Below are 19243 nucleotides of genomic sequence, written 5' to 3' on the forward strand. Positions count from 1 at the left end.
CTTGTGATTCTTTATTTGTTAAAACGTGTATCCTGTGAGCAACAGAAGTAACGTGGTATTGGGCTCTGAAAGGTTATTTTGGTTCTGCATCCAGCGTTTCAAGATACTTGTGCTGCAGTCGTCATAGTGACAGTGGTGTGATGCGAACGTGGAACAAGTTTTCAGTAAAATGTATTGCCAAGAGAATAAAGATCTTATACCGTAAGCTGCAAGCATGCTGTTTACAATGCTCGAGTAAATTCAGACAGCTTACCAAGTGAAAATCCAGTCAGTCGTGGAATTCTTTGGAACAGGAAGCGCGTGGACATCTGTAACGTTCCTGTCCAGACAGGCAGTTCCCGATTAAGAAGCAGCAACCTATGTGCATAGTCGTCGTCTTACTACTTTTTCTCCTTACTTTGATTTCCATGATAGTGGATCAGTTTTACTCCTGAGTTTCTCCTGTGCCATATACAGTATTCTTACAATAATGTGGTGACACAGTAAAGCCATAGGAATTTACTAGCTTTGTTTCTGTGTAGTAATCCTTTAGCATCCCTGAAAAGGGACTGATTGATGTATTCATCATACTGCTTCACTGATTACAAGATCCAGAAAGTAGAGGTAGCACCCTTATGGATGCTAGCAGTTGCAAGATTGTTTGTAGTTTGCCAAACAAGTTTTGCTGTTGTGCTGCTCCCCCTAATCCTCCAAGTCCAACACTTGAACTTTGCCTAGCACAATATTTGGAAACAACTTCAATCACGAGAATCTCTTTGTTTTCTTTGCTTGCAAAAATTGCTACCAAAGCTTCTAATGTGGGAAAGTTTGGACAGAAGCCCTCTCCTCTCTTTTCCTGGACCAGCACTAGAGTTCTTGCGAGCTGTCCCTTTGGGTGAGACAGGAGTAGCAGATGAGTGTAGCTGCAGGTGTTCTGGGAATGGTTTCTGAAGTACACGTGCGGGGTGTAGTGTATGGGAGCTGTAGACCTCCTGCAGGAGATGTTGCATCTTGTGCATACTCATCGTGGTGTGGAGTACAGCTGGTTTTTACTGGTGTGTTTGCCCTGGCAGTGTTTTTCAGGCTAGCTATTGAAATAGTTTGGTTTTTAGTGTGGATGTAATAAATGATCGAACACTAGTCTATCTCAATGCACGGAAATGGTCTGCACTGTTTTGTGTTAACAGTCACAGCCTCCAGTCGTGTAACCTCTCCCCTTCCCCCAGATCACATTGTGCCACATCCTTTCCACAATCATTTTCCCACATGAGAGATGCAATATGATTGCCTGTATAAATCAGACAGTTTTCTAGGAATCTGTTGGAGCTGCTGACACTTGCATGTACAGAGCGCTTGTCTGCTAGACTTGAGGTCCCTAAAGAGAGTTTTCCAAAATACATCCCAGATTATATCCTGCCTGCTTTGGGCTTTGAAAAACTGAGTCTTTGAGAGCTTTTCAGACTTCTGTCTGAGCGTGCCCTACAGCCAGTGGGTGGGGGCTGGGAAATGACCTTGATCCTAGGCAGATGCCACCCTTCCCTAGTGGAGATCAGGGAGGAAGGTTGCATCTCGCCTACCCGCATAGCTTCTGAGTCAGACTAGTGTTTTCAAAGAGATCTATTTCTAGCAGCTGTAAGACTGACGGGTGGACAGTCTTTATTGTAGTGTAGTCGCTTGCTCAGTAAGGTTAGAGGTGCAGTGGTGCCCCGAGAAAAAAATAAAATTTATTTCTGCTTTAGATCATTTTCATTCTCAACAGATGCACACCAGAAGGGAGCGAGAGGGGAAGTAGCCAAAGTACTGGCAGTGTTAAACATGTGCATTCCTCCAGGCAAGAAGCAGCAGCAACAGATACATAGAATTTCTTTGGGGTTGTTTGTTTTTTTGGGTTTTTTTTTCCCCTCACCCAGCGGTTAGACTCTAGATCATAAATTGCTTGTTCAATCCAGACTCTGTTCATAATACTGAGGAAAATGAAATATCTTTCTGTAAAGAATTTCTTACCTCAGACAGATACGGTTTTGCTATGCATGACATTTTTTCTTGATACTTCTTTGGTTGTTGACTAACACCACTGCTTTCCCCATGAAACAGGAGGTTATCTTCATTTTTCTGTTTTTTTTTAGTTTTTAAATCATCCATGGCTTTAACTTAAATTTCTTTAAAAATAAATGTCCTGCTGTCTTCCAGTCTGGAAGAATTTTCTTTGACATCCATGTCAGCAGTTGTTGAACACTATTTTGAAGGAAATCTTTGCCCCAGATCTGCTCGCTTGGGAACAAAATGCAGACTTTCTCTCAGAGTAATTTTTCCACAGTAGCAATGGAAGATTATGGGGATGTACTAATACTACTAACTGGAGACGGGGAAAGAGGTAGTCCTCATGAAGCTCAATTAGCAAAACACATACTTTTCATGTTGTAAATCTAATGTGTGTTGGTGATGCAAAAAGAAAACAGCAGGGAGCTGACTGGGGCTGGGGAGGCATTTAAACTTACTACATTTCCTGCTTTCGTAGCTACAGTCTTTATTTTACATAAATAAAAATATTTCTAATTAAATATTTTTGGCAGTGTCCAATGATTGGATCAGCTCAATGAATTTTAAGCTAAAACAAGTGAAGTCCTTTAGAGCTGACAGTCCATGAGTATTTTCATATCTTGTGTACCTGTGGAATTAGTTAGCCCTGTGTGCCTCTGACTCGAGTAATAAAGCTGTTGCTTAAAATTTATTCCTGTTTAATTGCAGTATCTCTCTTGAGTGTTTATAAGAACACCACAGAAGTCCACACACAAAATGGAGATCTTCCCCTTCATGTCGTAGACTTAGGAAAAGAGGAGTAAATTTAGAATGTTTTAAAAATTGTTTTAAATTTAGAATGTTTTAAAAATTTAAAAAGTCTGTTCACTTTCATCTCAGTAAGTGGGAGACAGCTTAGCAAATCTAAGCCGTTTTTTCCATGATGAAGAAAGATGTAAGAATTATTGAAGTCTAAGGTGAAGGAAAGAATGAATTGGTGGAGAAGGATGTTATTTTTCTGTTTCCCACTTCTGTCAGTTTTTATTAGTCCCATAAATATTTTTACTCTTTAGTGTCACACTAAACACACAGGAATAAGGCCCTACCTTCATCTCTTCCAAAGATACAAACAACCAGCTTCAGAGCCGTGTTCCTTTTCTTCCTTCCAGATAAAAGGTAGTGCCATGGTGCAAATTCTTAGTGATTCACCGGGAAAGAGAATGGGACCTTTGTCACGGTATCAAGAGCCGGGGCAGGAGGGGTTGACCAAGTTACTCTGTAGTCTGAGCCAGAAGTGGGTATTGAAAAACAGTCAATTCAAACAGGCTTTGCTCATATCACAGGAAAAACAGCACGGATTTATTGCTGACCTAATTTCTGCTCTTGGTTGCCTGAAACTTTTTGTGATCTCTACTTTTGTAGGTTCTGGTTTTGAGGTGGTTCTTCTTTCTGAGTGATTTAAACATCAACCTGGAAGAAGAAGATCAGAAGGCTGTTGAGATTGCTTTAGGAATTAAAAGTACTGGTGAAAGGGGAAAATAAAGGCTTACATGGTCACCAGAATCCCCTCTCTTGTTTGAGAAATTAGCCTGTCAGTGCTAGTAGTGAGTGTCACATTCAGGCAATAGTGTAGTATGCCTATATGGAAGTAAATTATACTTGATTTAAAAAAATATCTCTGCAATGTCTTTATGAGGTTGCATATCTCTAGTAGCATCCCATGCATGAAGCTGGATTTACGTTGTGTTGTAACTTTAGGAGCAGCTTTCACTCTGCTTGCTCTGTAGCTGTGTGCACACAGAGAACACAAGGGGCATGTGGATGCTGTCTCCTTCAGTGGCTGTGACCATGCCTGCAGTCTCACTTGGCTGAGAAAGAGGAAAGGGAGAGCACCTGTATCGGGTACATCTCTGTGTGAGAGATGTTGGGCTTCCATTGCTGACAGTCCTGTTCTCCGTGATTACCCTAATTAAATCTGAAGGGAAGGTGTGAAGTAGTTCAGCACTGCAAATGGACATCTGCTGTTCGGTGTTCTGTGACAAATTCCCTTCCCAGTTGCAGTTGCTTAAAAATGTTACGAGCACATGGAGTTACTTGGGCTTGGCTCCTTCCCCATTAGGCACTATTTTGTACAGTGGTTTCGGCTAGAGTAGTAGTTCCTAGCCTTTTCATAGGTGTCCTCATTGCCATCACTCATTCCCGTCTTTTCCTCTGTGTTCTTTCTGCTTCTGCGTTCTCACGCTTTCTGTTTCTACCTATGTTCCTCATCACTAGTTCTAGGAACACGGGATAAGAGCACTAATAAGCTTGACCAGGCTTATTAACATGTAGTTCTGGTGTGACTCATTGTGGAGAACTATTAGACTGGCTATTAGGTCTGAATTTTGATGTTAGGTTGCCCCAGAGAATCTGGGCAAGAGGCCATTTCAGTATGGAGGGTGTAAACACATGGTTCGTTCATGGATGGCAGCTTCCCTCATGGCAGTGATATTTTTGCGTTTGCTTTGTGTCAGTGAATGACAGACTCATCCTGAGTAACGCTAAGCTGCCCTGAGTTCTGTGTCAGCTCTTCTATCCCAGGGTTTTAAGGGTTTTCCTTTTCTTTCTTTTTTCCCCCTTCTTTAGGCCATTCCATGTGGAGCCTACAAACATAGTCAGCGTGAACGATGACATGCAAAGAGTCACTGATGAAGCTTCAGCAATGAATAAGCGGATTCATTACTACAGCAGGCTCACGTCTCCTACGGATAGGGCACTGGTAAGGCAAAGACAGGACCGGATTAACTGACTAGTCTCTGGCACGTTGGGTCTTCCACAGCCTAGGAAGCACAAGTAAAGGTAGCCAGAGACTCGCTCTGCAGCTTGCTTTGAAGTAAACGTCTAGTAGCCGAGTGCCTTAACGAGGTCTTGCGTTATCACAAGGTGTGATTGACTTCACGTGCGATGCCTTCATCATCCGAAGGAAACATCTTGAAAAACAGCTTGAATTTTGTAACCGTGCTCCAGGCTGCCCAGATGGGTGCACTCACTTCTCCCGTCTATGAGAGGGTTTAAGTAACGGTCGGCTGCAGTGGTTGAACTCGCGTGATCTTTGCATAGCATGTGACAGGTATTTTGCAGAAGAAGAAAATGTTCTGCTATGTAGCTAAAAATGCTATCAACTCTTTATTTCCATGGGGAGCAAATCAATGTAGTCCAACCTTTTTTTTTTTTTTTAATGGAAAGATTTTGTGATGTACAGTGATTGGCGGGACAATAGTTCCTTTGGTGTTTCTAACATGTCTTGTTTTTTATCCATTTGTTAGATTGCTCCTGATCACGTACTTCCAGCTCCTGATGACATCTATGTGTACAGTCCATTAGGAACTGCTTTTAAAGTTGACAGTTGCACAGATGGCCATGGTAAAAACTCCAGTATAGTGACAATGTATGTCAAGCCCCTTGCCATATATTAGCCAGAAAATGCGTTATTATTGAATGTTCTATATTGTATGCATAACTATTGTAGCTAAAAGGCTAGTATGAAGTAAGAATGCTTCTTGAATTATTCACTGGCTTTTTTATTTTCTTCACAGATTTATGATATGGAATACAATGATGGGTACATCTATATTAAGTATCCCATGGGGAATAAAACAGGTAAAACTATGAAAAATGTATGTGTATGAAAATGGTTTTGGCAACATGGCTTGCTCTTAATTTTTCTGTACTGTTATTGATAAAGAAAGTAAATTACTTCTCTCTTTTAACAGGCAGGCTTTACTTCTGGAATCATTCTCATCTTATTGATGGGCATTTTGACTCTTTACTGTTGCTACAGAGTTGTGAAATCACGGAAAATGATACGTAAGAAATACAAAGCTTCATAATGCAAGTATTTCCCTCAAGCGTGAAATGCAGAGATCTAATAGACCCTTAGTTGGTCATTACTCTCCTGTGTGTTAGACCTGACCTGTAAATAAAAGCTGTTCCTTTGAATGTCTCCCTACTTCTGTAGTCTGGATCTAAGCTCTGGAAGCAAAATGTCTGTCTTCCTTAGGTTAGATTATTCTTCAGTTCCTTAAGACTGAAGTATTACAACCAAACCCAAACTCTTGGCAAGGAAAGTTTCAGATGTTCACTTACTAAGTGTTTGGAGACTTTGGGAGTCGGAGGCGTCCCTTCTTCTCCGTGAGCACTGTCCAGTTCTCTACATGTATTTCTGATCATGTTCCACAGTGGAACAGTGTGGGCTGTAGCTGCATCCACTTGTGTTGTGTGCCTGTGGTACCCTAAAGTTTATGCATAGTCTGTGTTGGGAGCAGTTTATGGACAGCTGCCTCACTGACAGTGGTTCTGCTTAGAATGTACTTTTATTGTTCAAAGCTCATCTTGCAGCTTTGTGCTTTTATGCATAAACTAACCCCTCGTGTGCTCAAATAAAGGCAGTTAAGACCTCCAGAAAGTTAACAGCAATCTTCTTAGCCCTTAGAAACACTGTGAATTTGTGTCAGAATATTCTGAAACAAGAACACATCCTGTCATGAACAGTTCTACTGACTAATACAACGTTTTGTTTAGATATGTTTCTGGTTTTTGTATCTTCTTCAGCTTTAATAGATACCTCAAACTGGGAATTTCCAGATGTTTGCAAGTATTACTTTGGATCCTTTGGTCAATGGTCAAGCCTCTTATTTTCTATGGTATCACTTGTTGGAGCCATGGTTGTTTATTGGGTGCTTATGTCCAACTTCCTGTTCAACACTGGAAAGTTCATATACAGTAAGTACACATTTTTGGTTTTACAGCTGTCTCATGGAAAGATTAACACTTTGTTTTATACTGAGAAAAGATTGTCCGTTTTACTTAATCTTGATTTTTCTGTTACTTTGCATGAAAAATCAGGTGAGATTAAGTAACTCTGTTTGGAGTTATGGGCACAGTTGTGCATTTTTTCAAAGCCAGTTTCTCAGTCTCTCAAAGTGCGGGTTAGATGAAAGGCAAAGTACCAATTTGCGTGTTGGTAATGAGGCTTCTTGGTGTAGTTTAAACAGCCCAAACCTGGTTGCTTGTCTCCGCTTTGTATTTTCACTCCCCTCCCCCGCTGTTTGCGTGGGAGTAACTATTTGAACAGCCATCTAACAGGCTAGGCTGTTGAAATGGTCCAGGCTAATGAAAAAAAATCTAGTTTCATTTTAGATTTCAGCAAACACACTTAGAGTGCTGCCATATAGAAAGTTTCTGGAAGCGTTCCAGAAGGAACGATGGACTGTAGCACAGTGAATAAATGATTTTTAGACTGACTTTGCTACAAAAGGAAACATATTGGGTATTTACACCCTTGTACGTGCACAGACACACAAGCTGTTGTGGATACAATCAATTAGGGATGTAATGTTGTGGGAATAAGTGATGAAATTGAGAGCTTTGAAAATCTGACTCATAGTGTTGAATAACACGACTGAGATCTAAGAGTTTCTGTTTTGAAGGTAATTAACTAATCTCTGAGGCAAATAACAGCAGACACTTACAACTCTTAAACAATGTTTAATTAGAGTTCCACCATCCCTGAAGGACATACTTTACTTTATTGGTTAATGGCTGGTGTATTTTACAGCTGACCTAATTCATATGTTGTTAAGGCCATTTCGACTCTGTTTTGTTTTGTTTTTTCCTAAGGTTAGTACTTTAATACTAAATTATCCTGAACCCAAAAACTCCGATTCTAATAAGCAGACTTCAGAGTGATCAAAACAGTTCCTGTTCTAGGGAAAAAGTCCTGCTTTTCCCTGAAATTGGCATGTTATTTTATCACTTACCTGTATTTGTTAGAGGATCTGACATAAGTTGTTTGCTCTGTGATAACTAATGATTGGATTCTTTGCAAACTTTCATTGTGGCTAGTTAATTACTCAGTTATAAAATGGGTAGTAGGATGTAAGTTTGACACAATGGCATCTTCTATGTGTTTCTAAGTTATTCTAAGCAGGCTGCTATATTTAATTCTACTACATTGGGATGACTTTTAAAAAATCTGCACGCACAGTTTAGGTGGGAACAAACTGATTTCTGAAAGGATAAAGGTCTAGACATTAGTAGCATGCAGAGAATGCAGGAACTGTAAGCCAAGTATGATACCCCTGTCTTTTTTCTATTTTTTTTAACACGTGCCTTTGTTCTGTTTTTGTTTTGTGAAACACAAATAAATCTACAAATGTAATTGCTGGTCCTAAACCACTTTTTAAGTACAGAGGAAACATAACTTGGCTATCAGTCTATGACTAATTTTAAAGTGCTCTAATTCTGTAAGAGCTGTCCGTTCTTTTGATGGCTTCACACTAGGTACTTTTTTTTTAAGTAGCAACACAGAACAGTGGTGAAGTGTGGAGGTGATGAATGATTTTAATTAGATCTTCTGATTGTTGTATACACTGAACTGGTATTAGTAAGTATGAGAAACTAAGCTGTGATTCAGGGTGTCATAAATGAAAACAAAGAAACAAAAAATAGTTTTCTTCCCACAAGACTTTATGCTTTCTTTATGAGAAATGAGTTGCTGTTAAGTGCATTAAAAAAATCTGAGAGCTACTGCCCCAGCTGATTTTCTGTGTGCATAACGCTCCCACATGCAGCAGAAGCAACTTTTGACCAGAGACACGCTAATTAAATTTCCAAGCTGATGGGCATTTTCTGCCTGTATATATACATAAATATAAGGAAACTGCTGCCCAATACTGTCCTGCTGGTCAAGTTGCAGAAACTTGGAGATGCCTGGTGTGGCAGAGCAGTAGCACAGGGCGTACTGGAAACAAAATACCGCTGGAGATGGCTGTCAGCAGTGAGCCTTGAATCTTTTCTAGAGATTCCCTTCTTTAAAATACAACATGGAGCCCAGAGCCTCTGCTGAAAAAAAGATTAGAAAAATTAATAGGAAAGCTTTTTTTCCTATAATACCATCTGGACTAAGTGTGTGTTGCTTGTGCTTTTTTTCTGTCCCAAAAGAGGCTGGTTTTAAGAGGCATCTCCTCACTAACCTGCTGTACATCACTGCAGTCAGAGGAGCTGAGACCAGCGGACGAGTGCTGGGAAAACAGGAGTGAGCGGCTGGGAGGGGAGGCTTGGGACCTTCATAACTGGACAGGCTGTTGGGAGGGAAGTAGTGCAGTGGGGTCTACTTTAAAACTCTCCTAAAAGGAAGTTGTAACATATCCACTTGGGGTTGAGGGGGAGTGCAAGCTGCGGTATGGTGCCTTTGATGTAATTCTCCAAAATATTTCCTTACTTAATTTTTATCAGCAGATAAGAGCCTAGTAGCAGATTTGGGACATTGATAGTAGGATTTTCTTCTTTTCAGACTTTGTTCATGACATTAATGTAACAGATATTGTTCCTGGCACGAATGGAAGTAACAAAGGTAAGAAGCAGTTGTTATTACTGTGTTTCCTGGTTTGGGAGGTGGGGGGGTGGGGGGTGGTGGTGTTTAAAGGCCAATAGTCACGTTTCCATGCCTAACCACACTCCAGTTACAAAGTGTGTATCATAAGTTACTACTACCTGTTTTTTAAAAAAATGTCATTTTCTATCTGGGATTTGTACTTCCACAAATAACTGCACACTGGAAAGCTTAATAATGAAAAAAAAAAAAAAAAGAAACAAAGAAAGTGAGGGCTGGAATAAGGATTAAAAGGAAAATCACAAGTTTGTGTGTACCCCGATAGATCCTCCTTAAAACCATGCATGTTAGACCTCGTAACAGTAGTTGCACAATGAGAAGTTGCCGTAAGAAATTCTAACTTTTGCACCCTAAAATTGGGGCATATCAGGTCTGTTTACTGTTTAAAATTTTGGGTGGGGCATCTTTGCTCCTCACCACTTCTGCAGCAATGTTCTTATTTAGAAAAATGCTGTAAGAAGAGCTTTAATGGTGCTGAGGGCAAAAGGAAACAAGTGTCAGGCTACATGAGCGTCCACTTGCGTTTTGTGGAGAGTCTGACATTTGCACAACTAAGGCAAGAAACTGCACTCATGTACAAAGATAGGTCTGTTGGGAGCTCTTAAGTAGGGAGAATAATGTAGAATGAAGGCAGAAGCTGGGCATTATCAGCCTCTGATCTTTCTGCCTATATATAGTAACTGAACATGTAGCACTATGTTATGAAGCAGAAAATTTTCTGTCCTGGGTGCTTATGGGAATGGGGAAACTTTTCAAGTACCAGCTGGACAGCTGTGTGTCACACAAGCTGCAGCTGTGTTTCTGGAGAGTAGCTGCTTGGAGTCAGGCAAAGGAGTTGAGAAATAATTTTGAAAACCAGTCGATGTGCATTTCAGCTCGAGTTGAATCCTGATTCTCCTGCAGTCCTTACCAGCAAGGCACCAATAGCTGCTATTTCTCTTGCGCTCTCTCATATTTCTGCTGTTCTGTGCCATTCTTACACAGCAGGGGGTATAACTTGGAGACAAAGTAGACAACAATATTCCACAACATCCTCCAGCAACTGGAAGATGTAAGGCAGCTGCTTCAGAAAATTAAGGGCTGCCAGCTACTCAAGTGACTCTTGGCAGGGCATTCAGGGCAGCTAAGGAGATTGGTAAGAACAAAAGCATTTTTCAAGGTCTGTGAAACAATTCTCTTATAAGCAGTGCAGAGAAAACAAATGAGAAAACTGGAAATAAAGTAAAATAATGGTCTCTCAAGAAATTTAACAGCACACTTTTTACACCTTTGCCTCTGTAACAGGACAGGAATGCAGCCAGTGTAGGAGGGAGGCTATCAAGTATTGTGGGATGACAAAAATTACAATGAGACATTATGAGGACAATAAGACAGCTTCATATTTCAACACACAACATTGCAGGCATGTGTTAGAAAGACATGCTGATATTAACAAAAATCAAATATACATGTTTTTTTCAAGGTATCTTTTTGGTGAGTTCTTTTGCCTGAGTTCTAGACCTGCCAGTTGTTACAGTAGCTTTCTCGTCTTCGTTTGTGTATTTCCAGAGCAGCGTATGGTAATAACAGGCTTTTCCGTACAGAGGTGCACTTGCATCTTGGTTCATACGATCTTAGTGAAGTGTGCAGGGAGTGGTTACAATGCTAAATATGCAGGCAGATGCAGAGGTGTGTTGCTATGACTTGATTCCAGCAGGTGCATGTAGGCACTGAACACACCTGGTTATGAGTATGTGACCTCAAAGGATGATCCTATGCCACAGCTCAGGCTTCAGACAAATTACCATCTTTCTTGTGCTTGGCTGAGAGAAGTGTAGCAGCTATCAGCTTAGAGTGCAATCTAAGTGATTCTAGTGCCTAGCAGTGGAATCTTAATGCTGAACTCTTGATAAAAAAACAAATAGAAGTTAAGAATTGAGTTGTCAGACATTGCTTTTGAGTGGTCCTATTCCCGTAGGTAGAACACTCTCCAGAAATTACAGGATCATAGTTGTGAAGAGTCGGTGCAAGTAAAACCCTTTTCGTCTGGGGATGTTTTTCTTTTCCTTTCTTCCAGTCATTTGTCCAAGTGCTGCTAGCAGTCACCCACCACAGAACAGGAGTGTGGTGTTCTCTTCTGGCAACAGTACAGGTTTTGAACTCTTCGAGGAATGGTGGGACAAATCACAGACAGTACCGTTTTACCTGATTGCTGTTCTTCTGCCCCTGCTAAATCTGAAGTCTCCATCCTTCTTTGCAAAGTTTAATGTCTTAGGTAGGTAACAAATACTATTAAAGCGTTGGTTCATTGTGGGTAAAATGTATACAAAACAGAGAAAGCTACTCCAGTGAGTAGAATAATAGAATAAAATAATAAAATAATTTAGATCAACCTTTAAGATCATTGAGTTCATCCATAAACCTCACACTGCCAAGTCCACCACTAGACCATGTCCCTAAGTGCCACATCTACACCACATCTTTTTAAACACCTCCAGGGATGGTGACTGGACCACTGCCCTGGGCAGCCTGTTCCAGTGCTTGATAACCCTTTCAGTGAAGAAGTTTTTCCTAATATCCAATCTAATGCTCCCCTGGCACAAGTGGAGGCCATTTCCTTTTGTCCTATCACTTGTTACTTGGGAGAAGAGACCGAGACCCACCTTGCTACAATCTCCTTTCAGGTAGTTGTAGAGAACAATAAAGTCTCCCCTCAGCCTCCTTTTCTCCAGGCTAAACACTCCCAGTTCCCTCAGCTGCTTCCCACGGGACTTGTGCTCGAGACCCTTCACCAGCTTCGTTGCTCTTCTTTGGACACTCTCCAGCACCTCTGTGTCTTTCTTGTAGTGAGGGGCCCAGAACACGGTACTCACAATGTGGCCTCACCAGTGCCAGGTACAGGGGTACGATCACTTCCCTACTCCTGCTGGCCCCACTGTTTCTGATACAGGCCAGGATGCTGTTGGCACTCTTGGCCACCTGGGCACACTGCTGGCTCATCTTCAGGTGGTTGTTTACTAATAGTCCTAGATACTTTTCTGCTGGACAACATTCCATTCGCTCTTCCAGTAGTTTTCTGGTGGATGATATTGTGCCTCAGAGTGGTTTGCTGGTTGGTTTGTTCATCACCCTCAGGCTTTCTACGCTGCTTTGCTTAAGGCTTACAGTTAATAGGGAGTTAATTTTTTTTTCCTTTGCTCCCTTGATAATCCTGTAAAACAAGTTCCACTGTATTTACAAGAGATTTTCCTGAGCAGTGGTACACATACTGCTATGCAGCATTTGATGCATACTACCTTGGCACGAACAGTCAGGGATGCCCTTCCTCAATTGGTAAACATTTCAACACAGATGCTTCCAAAGTTTAATTGCTTCTGAGCTGAAGTTGTTTGCTACCGATCACTGGATTGATTAATCACAATGTCAGTCAGTGTAACCTGCTGCTGTGCTTTGCCCCAGCTCCCAAAACCCTGGCTTATTGTGTGTCTACAAGGACAAAAATTGTGGCTTCTCCTTGCTTCCATGTCTTGAGATAGAAGACCAAGGAAGATGGGATTGGTAAAGTGGATAAAGCACATGGATGATGAGTGGGGTTGGTCGCAATTTATGGAGTAGGAGAGGTCTGAGGGCATAGCATTGAAAAGCCCACAATGAAGGGAAAGGGAAAAGGAGATGGGCGTCACAGAATGGCTTGTGAAAGATGGAGATGTATTGTAAAGGAGGTAGAGGACAGGGAAATGAGGGTCTAGTTTGTCCTCTGTTCCAGTGTGACACTTAATTAGAACTTGGATCTGCTGTTACTGGAACCACTAAATGAAAATACAACACAGGAACTTAGATAAGTGATGGCTTCTGTGTAAAAAGTAAGGTTTTTACATAGACTAGATAGAATATTAGGGATAAGAAAATATTTTAGCAAGGGAGATCTAGCCGTAACTGTATCTGTTTTTAAAATGAGCACATCATCGTGGGCAACTACTTTTTAATTTGAGAACCTGAATATTAAAGTATGAAATTTCTCATTACTTCAGTATATTGTTAAATAACTGAGAAGCTGTTCAGAGGTGCCTTAATTTTTGTAAACCTTGAAGTTTGTAGGACAAGAACAAAAGGAAGGCAATTTTTGAGATGCTGAAATGAATAATAGAGCACTTTTACTTATCTTTACACCTACAGAAACCTAAATCATTAGGGAAACTACAGACTATTTTAGTTGTTAAGCTGATCCACCAGTACAGAAATTTTTCTCTTCCTAATTCATTGACTGTGATCTGTGTAATCAAATGTTAATTTATTCAATTTATTTTTTAGTCTTGTGCTAGAATGAAGTGTCTTATCTGAATCTGTGTTCTAAACTGTAAAAATACTGTTTCTTTACCTTTACTTACTTACAGCCTATTTGCTGATGACTAGCAGTATCCTTGGCTGGGAGGTTGCATCTTAGTAGCCTTAATTACTCTTGCACAGTTTCCTTCAATTTTTAAGTAGTTCTTATTCTGCCCTTACCTCTTTTGAATGGCAGGAGGTGAGATCATATGCTTTCCATCCCACGTGCAGACACAGCAAGGCATTTATACCCATCTGTGATCTTATCTGTAGTCATCTGGCTGTGCAGAGTATTGCTGGATGCCTCTGAACCAATGAGGTGGAATGCAAATCGAGTGTTACGATCAAGACAAGGTTTAAATCAGTAGCGATCAGCTTCTAGCTCCCAGTATAAAGTTCACAATTGCAGTAAACATTCATATCTTTTTGGGCCATTGGATTCAAAAAGTCAGTGATTGCGTGGATGTTGTAACAGCTGCAGTGCTCTGGCTGCCTTTGTCTCGTGTTAGATCAAAATCCTGACTGCTGAAGCTGGGACTGCTTAGAGACCTCCTTACCTGCCTAAGCACCAGGGATTACAGGTTACTTCTTCCCCTGTCACTAGTGCAGCGTCTGGAGAACATTAAACATGCTGAAAGCTTGCACTGCGTGCAAGTGCGTTTTTCTTTCTCTCTGACCTATGAAAGAAATAAAGAAAAAGAGAATTTAGACCTAGCCTGTATTTTTAAGAATTAATACGAACCCTAAGTGTTTGGGCTACTGGTAATTAGTTGGATGGAGCAAGAATAAAATGCAGCACAAATACTTTCTACTTCCTTATGTTGTTTGTTTGGCTCTTGTCTTTTCTAGGTACTGTTTCCGTTGTCTACTTAGTTTTTCTGGTTACTGTAAAGGCTGCTCATCTGGGAATCCACTTAGAATACAACTGGTTTACAGAGAATGATTTCTTTGTACCAGGTAAGGTAGTTAAAATGCAATAATGAAGAATATATATGATGGGTTTAAGGTTTTTTTTAAAGCAATTAATTAATTACTTTCTCATTTAACACCTCTGTGACATAAGTAAGTGAGGAGATGCTGTCTGATGTTGCATGTAGAGGCTCAGGAAGGATCCTTTGTGACAAAGAATCCCTTTCCCAGTGGTGTTCCTTAATCAGGAGACAGTATCAGCACTGTGGAGAAGAGGAGGAGTGGCCACCAGAGGCATCCCCAACGTACATCATGTGGCAAGGAGTTTGCCACAGGCCTCTTTCACCTGTATTATAACAAGTTCTGGCCGCACCATTTTCAGATCATGCGTATTTCAGTAGCAATTACAAAAGACAAACTGTAGACAGACTGACAGGTAAAGGTGCTGTAAGTTCTTAACACACTATCTTGCTTAAATGAAGTAGCTCATTCACCGTAATTTAAGAGTATGATTTTCCTGGACTTCCCAATCTATGTCAGGTTTTAGTCCATAATCTTTGCTCTTCTCTTAAACACCCATTAGCTCTTCAGTATATTCTTTTTTTTTTTTTTCTTGAATGTTGTTTTGGTGGCTGTTTGTTCTTTACAAATTATTGTTACAAATTCCTGTGTGAGATGTCACAGTTATAAACAGCGGTATTGCACAAACAGATAGTCTGCAGAGATCAGTTTCTTGTCTTAGAAGGCCTGGAATGGGAGATCTGGGGTTCAGTCTCAGCTATTTTTTCCCCATCCTGCACAACAGGCAAAATTGTACAACCAGTTAACTCCAAGGACCTGTGTCCTGTACTGTTGAATTGTATCACTCCTTCTGTTCTTAGAAACAAGAATATTTTGTCCTTCTTTAGAAGTTACGTATTTACTTAAAGCAAAATTCAGAGATATGCGACTTCTTAGGGTTTCTTTTGAGGGTTTGTGCATTTTTAGTTTGCCAGTTACAATAAGCACTGTACTAACAGTTTTAGACATGGGTTGCAAACTGTTGTTAGGTCCAGTAATATAGAATTGGAGAAGAAAACAAGGGTAACTTAAAATATTAGAATGGGTTTTGAATTACTATAGCAAGACAGAGATCAAAAAAGGAAACCCCGGAGTTGCTCCGTGTTTCTAATAGAATCTGATCTAATTTGTGGAATCGTGGTAACACGCTGTGGCAAACAGTTGAACTGAAATTGTTGTGGCACAATAATAAGCAGAATAAACAGCTTAGCTGGTTATTCCATGTATGTTTAGCAAAGAGATCTGCTCAAAACCCAGTATTCCCCTTCTCCACCCACCAGCCCCTAGCTATCATCAAATCTGTTTGTTCATTTTTCTGTAACTGCTGAAGGTCATTCCTTCCTCATTTCAACTGGGTATTCAGAACCCCATTTCAAGATGTGAATGACAAGAAACAAGTGAAAGGCTATTTCAAATAGTTTCTCTTCAGCTTGGCCAAGTCACCGAGAAAATAAAAATTATTGTCCTTTCTGTCTGAGTCTTCGAGGCCAGGGAAGTTTTGCTGAGTATGACTGTGTGCAAGACTAAAGCAGATGCTTTGAGGATGAACTAGATTATCATCATAATTCCCTAAGAATCCTCCTGACTACTGCAGCATAATATAAACTTGGAGATGGATGTAGGTGGTTCTTAAACAGTGCTATATATGCAACTGTGGTTGACTAACAAACCCATGTAAACTGGAAACCAGCCTAAGTCAAAGAAACCAGATTTTAAGCATCTTGAAGTTCAAGTCTAAGATCTCTTAAGCAGTCCTGGTGTAAAATGAGTTATAGCATGACACATGTACCATGGGTCACTAAGAAGTGAAGCACTCAGTAGTTTGATTATTTTGGCAATGTGACTAGTACTGCTAGGAGATGGACAAAGCACGTAGCTAATGCATATAAATCCAGCTACTACTGATTGTTGCAGTGATGGGGGAAGCACAGTGCTGAAAGAGCTTCTGAACCTGTCAGATTTTTTATTTTTATTGCTGAGATTGAAGTAGTGGATGGAAAACAAGCCCAAAAGTTGCTTGCACTCTCGATTCTATCAGTAGCGCATCATGCTAGTTGGGTATTGAAGATACAGTGAATCCAGCCGTAGGGAAGGCATACTCCCTCAGCCTGGATGACCCCTTCATTAATTGCCTGGGGTGTGTTTACCTTGCTGACCTGATGGCACTTAAAAGAAATCTGGTTTAAATATGTTTGCATGGAGTTCTCTGTGGTTTGATCTGCAAGGGTTTGTGAGCCTCTGATGAGTGTTTTGCTATATTGCTGGATACTTTCCAGAAGCTAGCTCAGGGATCTCTAATTGCTGTTAACACTCTAATACCAACAAAGACGGTTCTTTAATGATGTTACACATTGGTGAATTCCTAGACCAGTTGCAGCACTTTCAGAAACAGAATCTTGTCAACATAGTCCTTCAGGTATTAAAGGAAGCAGAGCAGTGCTATTCCCATGGAGGTAAAAATAAAAAATACATTTTTCGTAGATGCTTGAAGGTGTATGGTAAGACACAAAGTTGTTCTGCCTTTCTTTATGCCCTGTTTTGTAAGCAAAACCTCATAAACATCTACAGAGGTAGTTTTTTCTCTGGTAGCACAAGTAACTTCCTAACAACAAAAGACATTTGCAAAACAAATGATTCCTTCCCCCCATCTCCCTGTTCAAAGACCAATATATGTACAGCCTCACAGCAATCACTTTGTGCTTCAAAAATGCTTTCCAGTAAAACTGTTGGGAAGCAGAAAAGCTTGTATGTGTAAATCCTAGATTAACCTAATAAGCTTTGATGGTTGGGGTCTCTCTTCAAACTGCTGTAGAGCGTGTTATATAGTAACCACTGTTTTCATGCATTTTGTACTTCCTGATTAAATATCTTGTTGGCTGCAGTCAAAGATAGGTTGCCCCGTTTCAACATGGAGGTTCATGTTTCTTCCAGTAGACTCCACACTGTTGTATGTCCCCTCCATTTTGGCATTGTTTTTTTCAAAGAAGCAAGTTGTTAACACTTTTTTTCTTTCCTTAGAGTTTAGAATTCTGTTCCCTCAGCTCACAGGGATTCTGACACTTGCCTTCTTCATCCACAATTGTGTCATCACACTTCTTCAAAATAACAGGAATCAAGAAAACAATGTAAGTAATTTCACAAGACTGTGCTGATTTGTGTCTAGATTGTCAGGTGACACTAACTTTTTAGGGGATCCAGGGACTGTAATAGTTTCAGAAAATGTAACTTGCTCTTGTGATCTGATAAGAAACCAGTTACACATACTTTTGACTGGCGACCAACAAGTAACAGATGCATTACAAATTTATTCAAATGAAAGCCTTGAGGAGTATCCTGGACTTATCTGTGATCAGGCTGGTATTAAATGGCCAAATTACACACAAGAGGCAGAGGGCTTGACAGTGTTGTAAGACTCTAGAAAAACTGACCAATTTTAGAATAAAAAATGCTGGAGAATATTGGGCATGGGACTGGTTTTAGTAGACTCCTGAACAATAATGTTGGTGTTTAGATAATATCTTTTCTCAGAGTTGCTTCAGTAGTTTTGTGTCACAATCCAAGTCAAGGTTCATAGGGAAACCTGACCTCATTTAGGAAATCCTCAAAGCTGAAGCTTGGATTGGCAACCTTTGTGATAGCCTTTGGACTGGTCCTTTGCCGTTGAAAAAGTTATGAACTGCTCATCCGGATGGAACTGCATTCTTTCTTAGTATCTTTCCATTATAAAATACAAAATGGAGTAAACATGATACAGAGTTAGAGTCCCAGAGTACACTTTTACTGTTACTATTTTGATTATTTAATTTTTGCCTCCCTACTTACCAGGATTCTTGTCCAGCTTCTTTAAAGTCTTAGCTGTAAAGGTAACTACAATAACATACAAAGATTTTTAAGCATTAGCTGTATGAAATACTGGTGCAGAATCCCGTAACGATTGAGGTTGGAAGGGACCTCTGGGTGTCATCTTGTCCAACTCCCTGCTCGAGCCAGGCCACCTAGAGCCGGTTGCCTACACAACACATCAGATAAAATATATGATTTGATTATTCAAAGATGAAGTGCAGATAATGTGCCAGTGCAGTGAGACGACTTTTGCTTCAGTAATCTGCTTAGTTACTTTTTTGTCCCTGTGAACCCAGGCTAGCTTGCGAGTGACCACATCTGCAAAGGACTCCTAAATTCTCCTCCAGGAGAGCTTCTTGGGGTTTATGGGCATTTCTGGAAATAGTTTAACAACTAAAGAAGGGGTTAGTGGAGCTCTGGAGAAAGAAAACTAAGGAAGTTTCTTCTCAGTTTTCTTAAGAAAATTTTACAATGTGGAAAAGGGCAAGATTTCTTTCTCCTGAGCTGTGGCTTTGGAATTCTCAAGGCATCGTCACTCCAGCAATCAGCTCTGTATGTAGAGGAGGCCTAGTGCCTCTGTGCCACCTTCAAGACTTTTTCTGTGGCTTTTTCCCTTCCATTTACATTGGAGTAAGCTATCAGCTGCAAAGAGCAGTACCTGGAATCTTCTGCAGCTTGCTTTTCCTATGTTAACGA

General features: G+C 40.5%; 1 protein-coding gene across 1 annotated transcript; it reads left to right on the forward strand.

Annotated features, from left to right (window-relative positions):
• Positions 1-568: 568 nt before the first annotated feature.
• Positions 569-17829, forward strand: SLC38A9 (solute carrier family 38 member 9; the record flags this gene model as incomplete). Its single annotated transcript, XM_010178232.1, has 10 exons — positions 569-597; positions 4624-4756; positions 5304-5425; positions 5574-5637; positions 5751-5844; positions 6589-6759; positions 9332-9391; positions 11487-11684; positions 14585-14692; positions 17723-17829. Coding segments are annotated over exons 2-10 (1011 nt in total), but the record flags the coding sequence as incomplete, so codon positions are not given.
• Between the last annotated feature and the right edge of the window lie 1414 nt (positions 17830-19243).

This window comes from Antrostomus carolinensis, unplaced genomic scaffold (assembly GCF_000700745.2).
Source record: "Antrostomus carolinensis isolate BGI_N321 unplaced genomic scaffold, ASM70074v2 scaffold10051, whole genome shotgun sequence".
Classification (NCBI taxonomy): domain Eukaryota; kingdom Metazoa; phylum Chordata; class Aves; order Caprimulgiformes; family Caprimulgidae; genus Antrostomus; species Antrostomus carolinensis.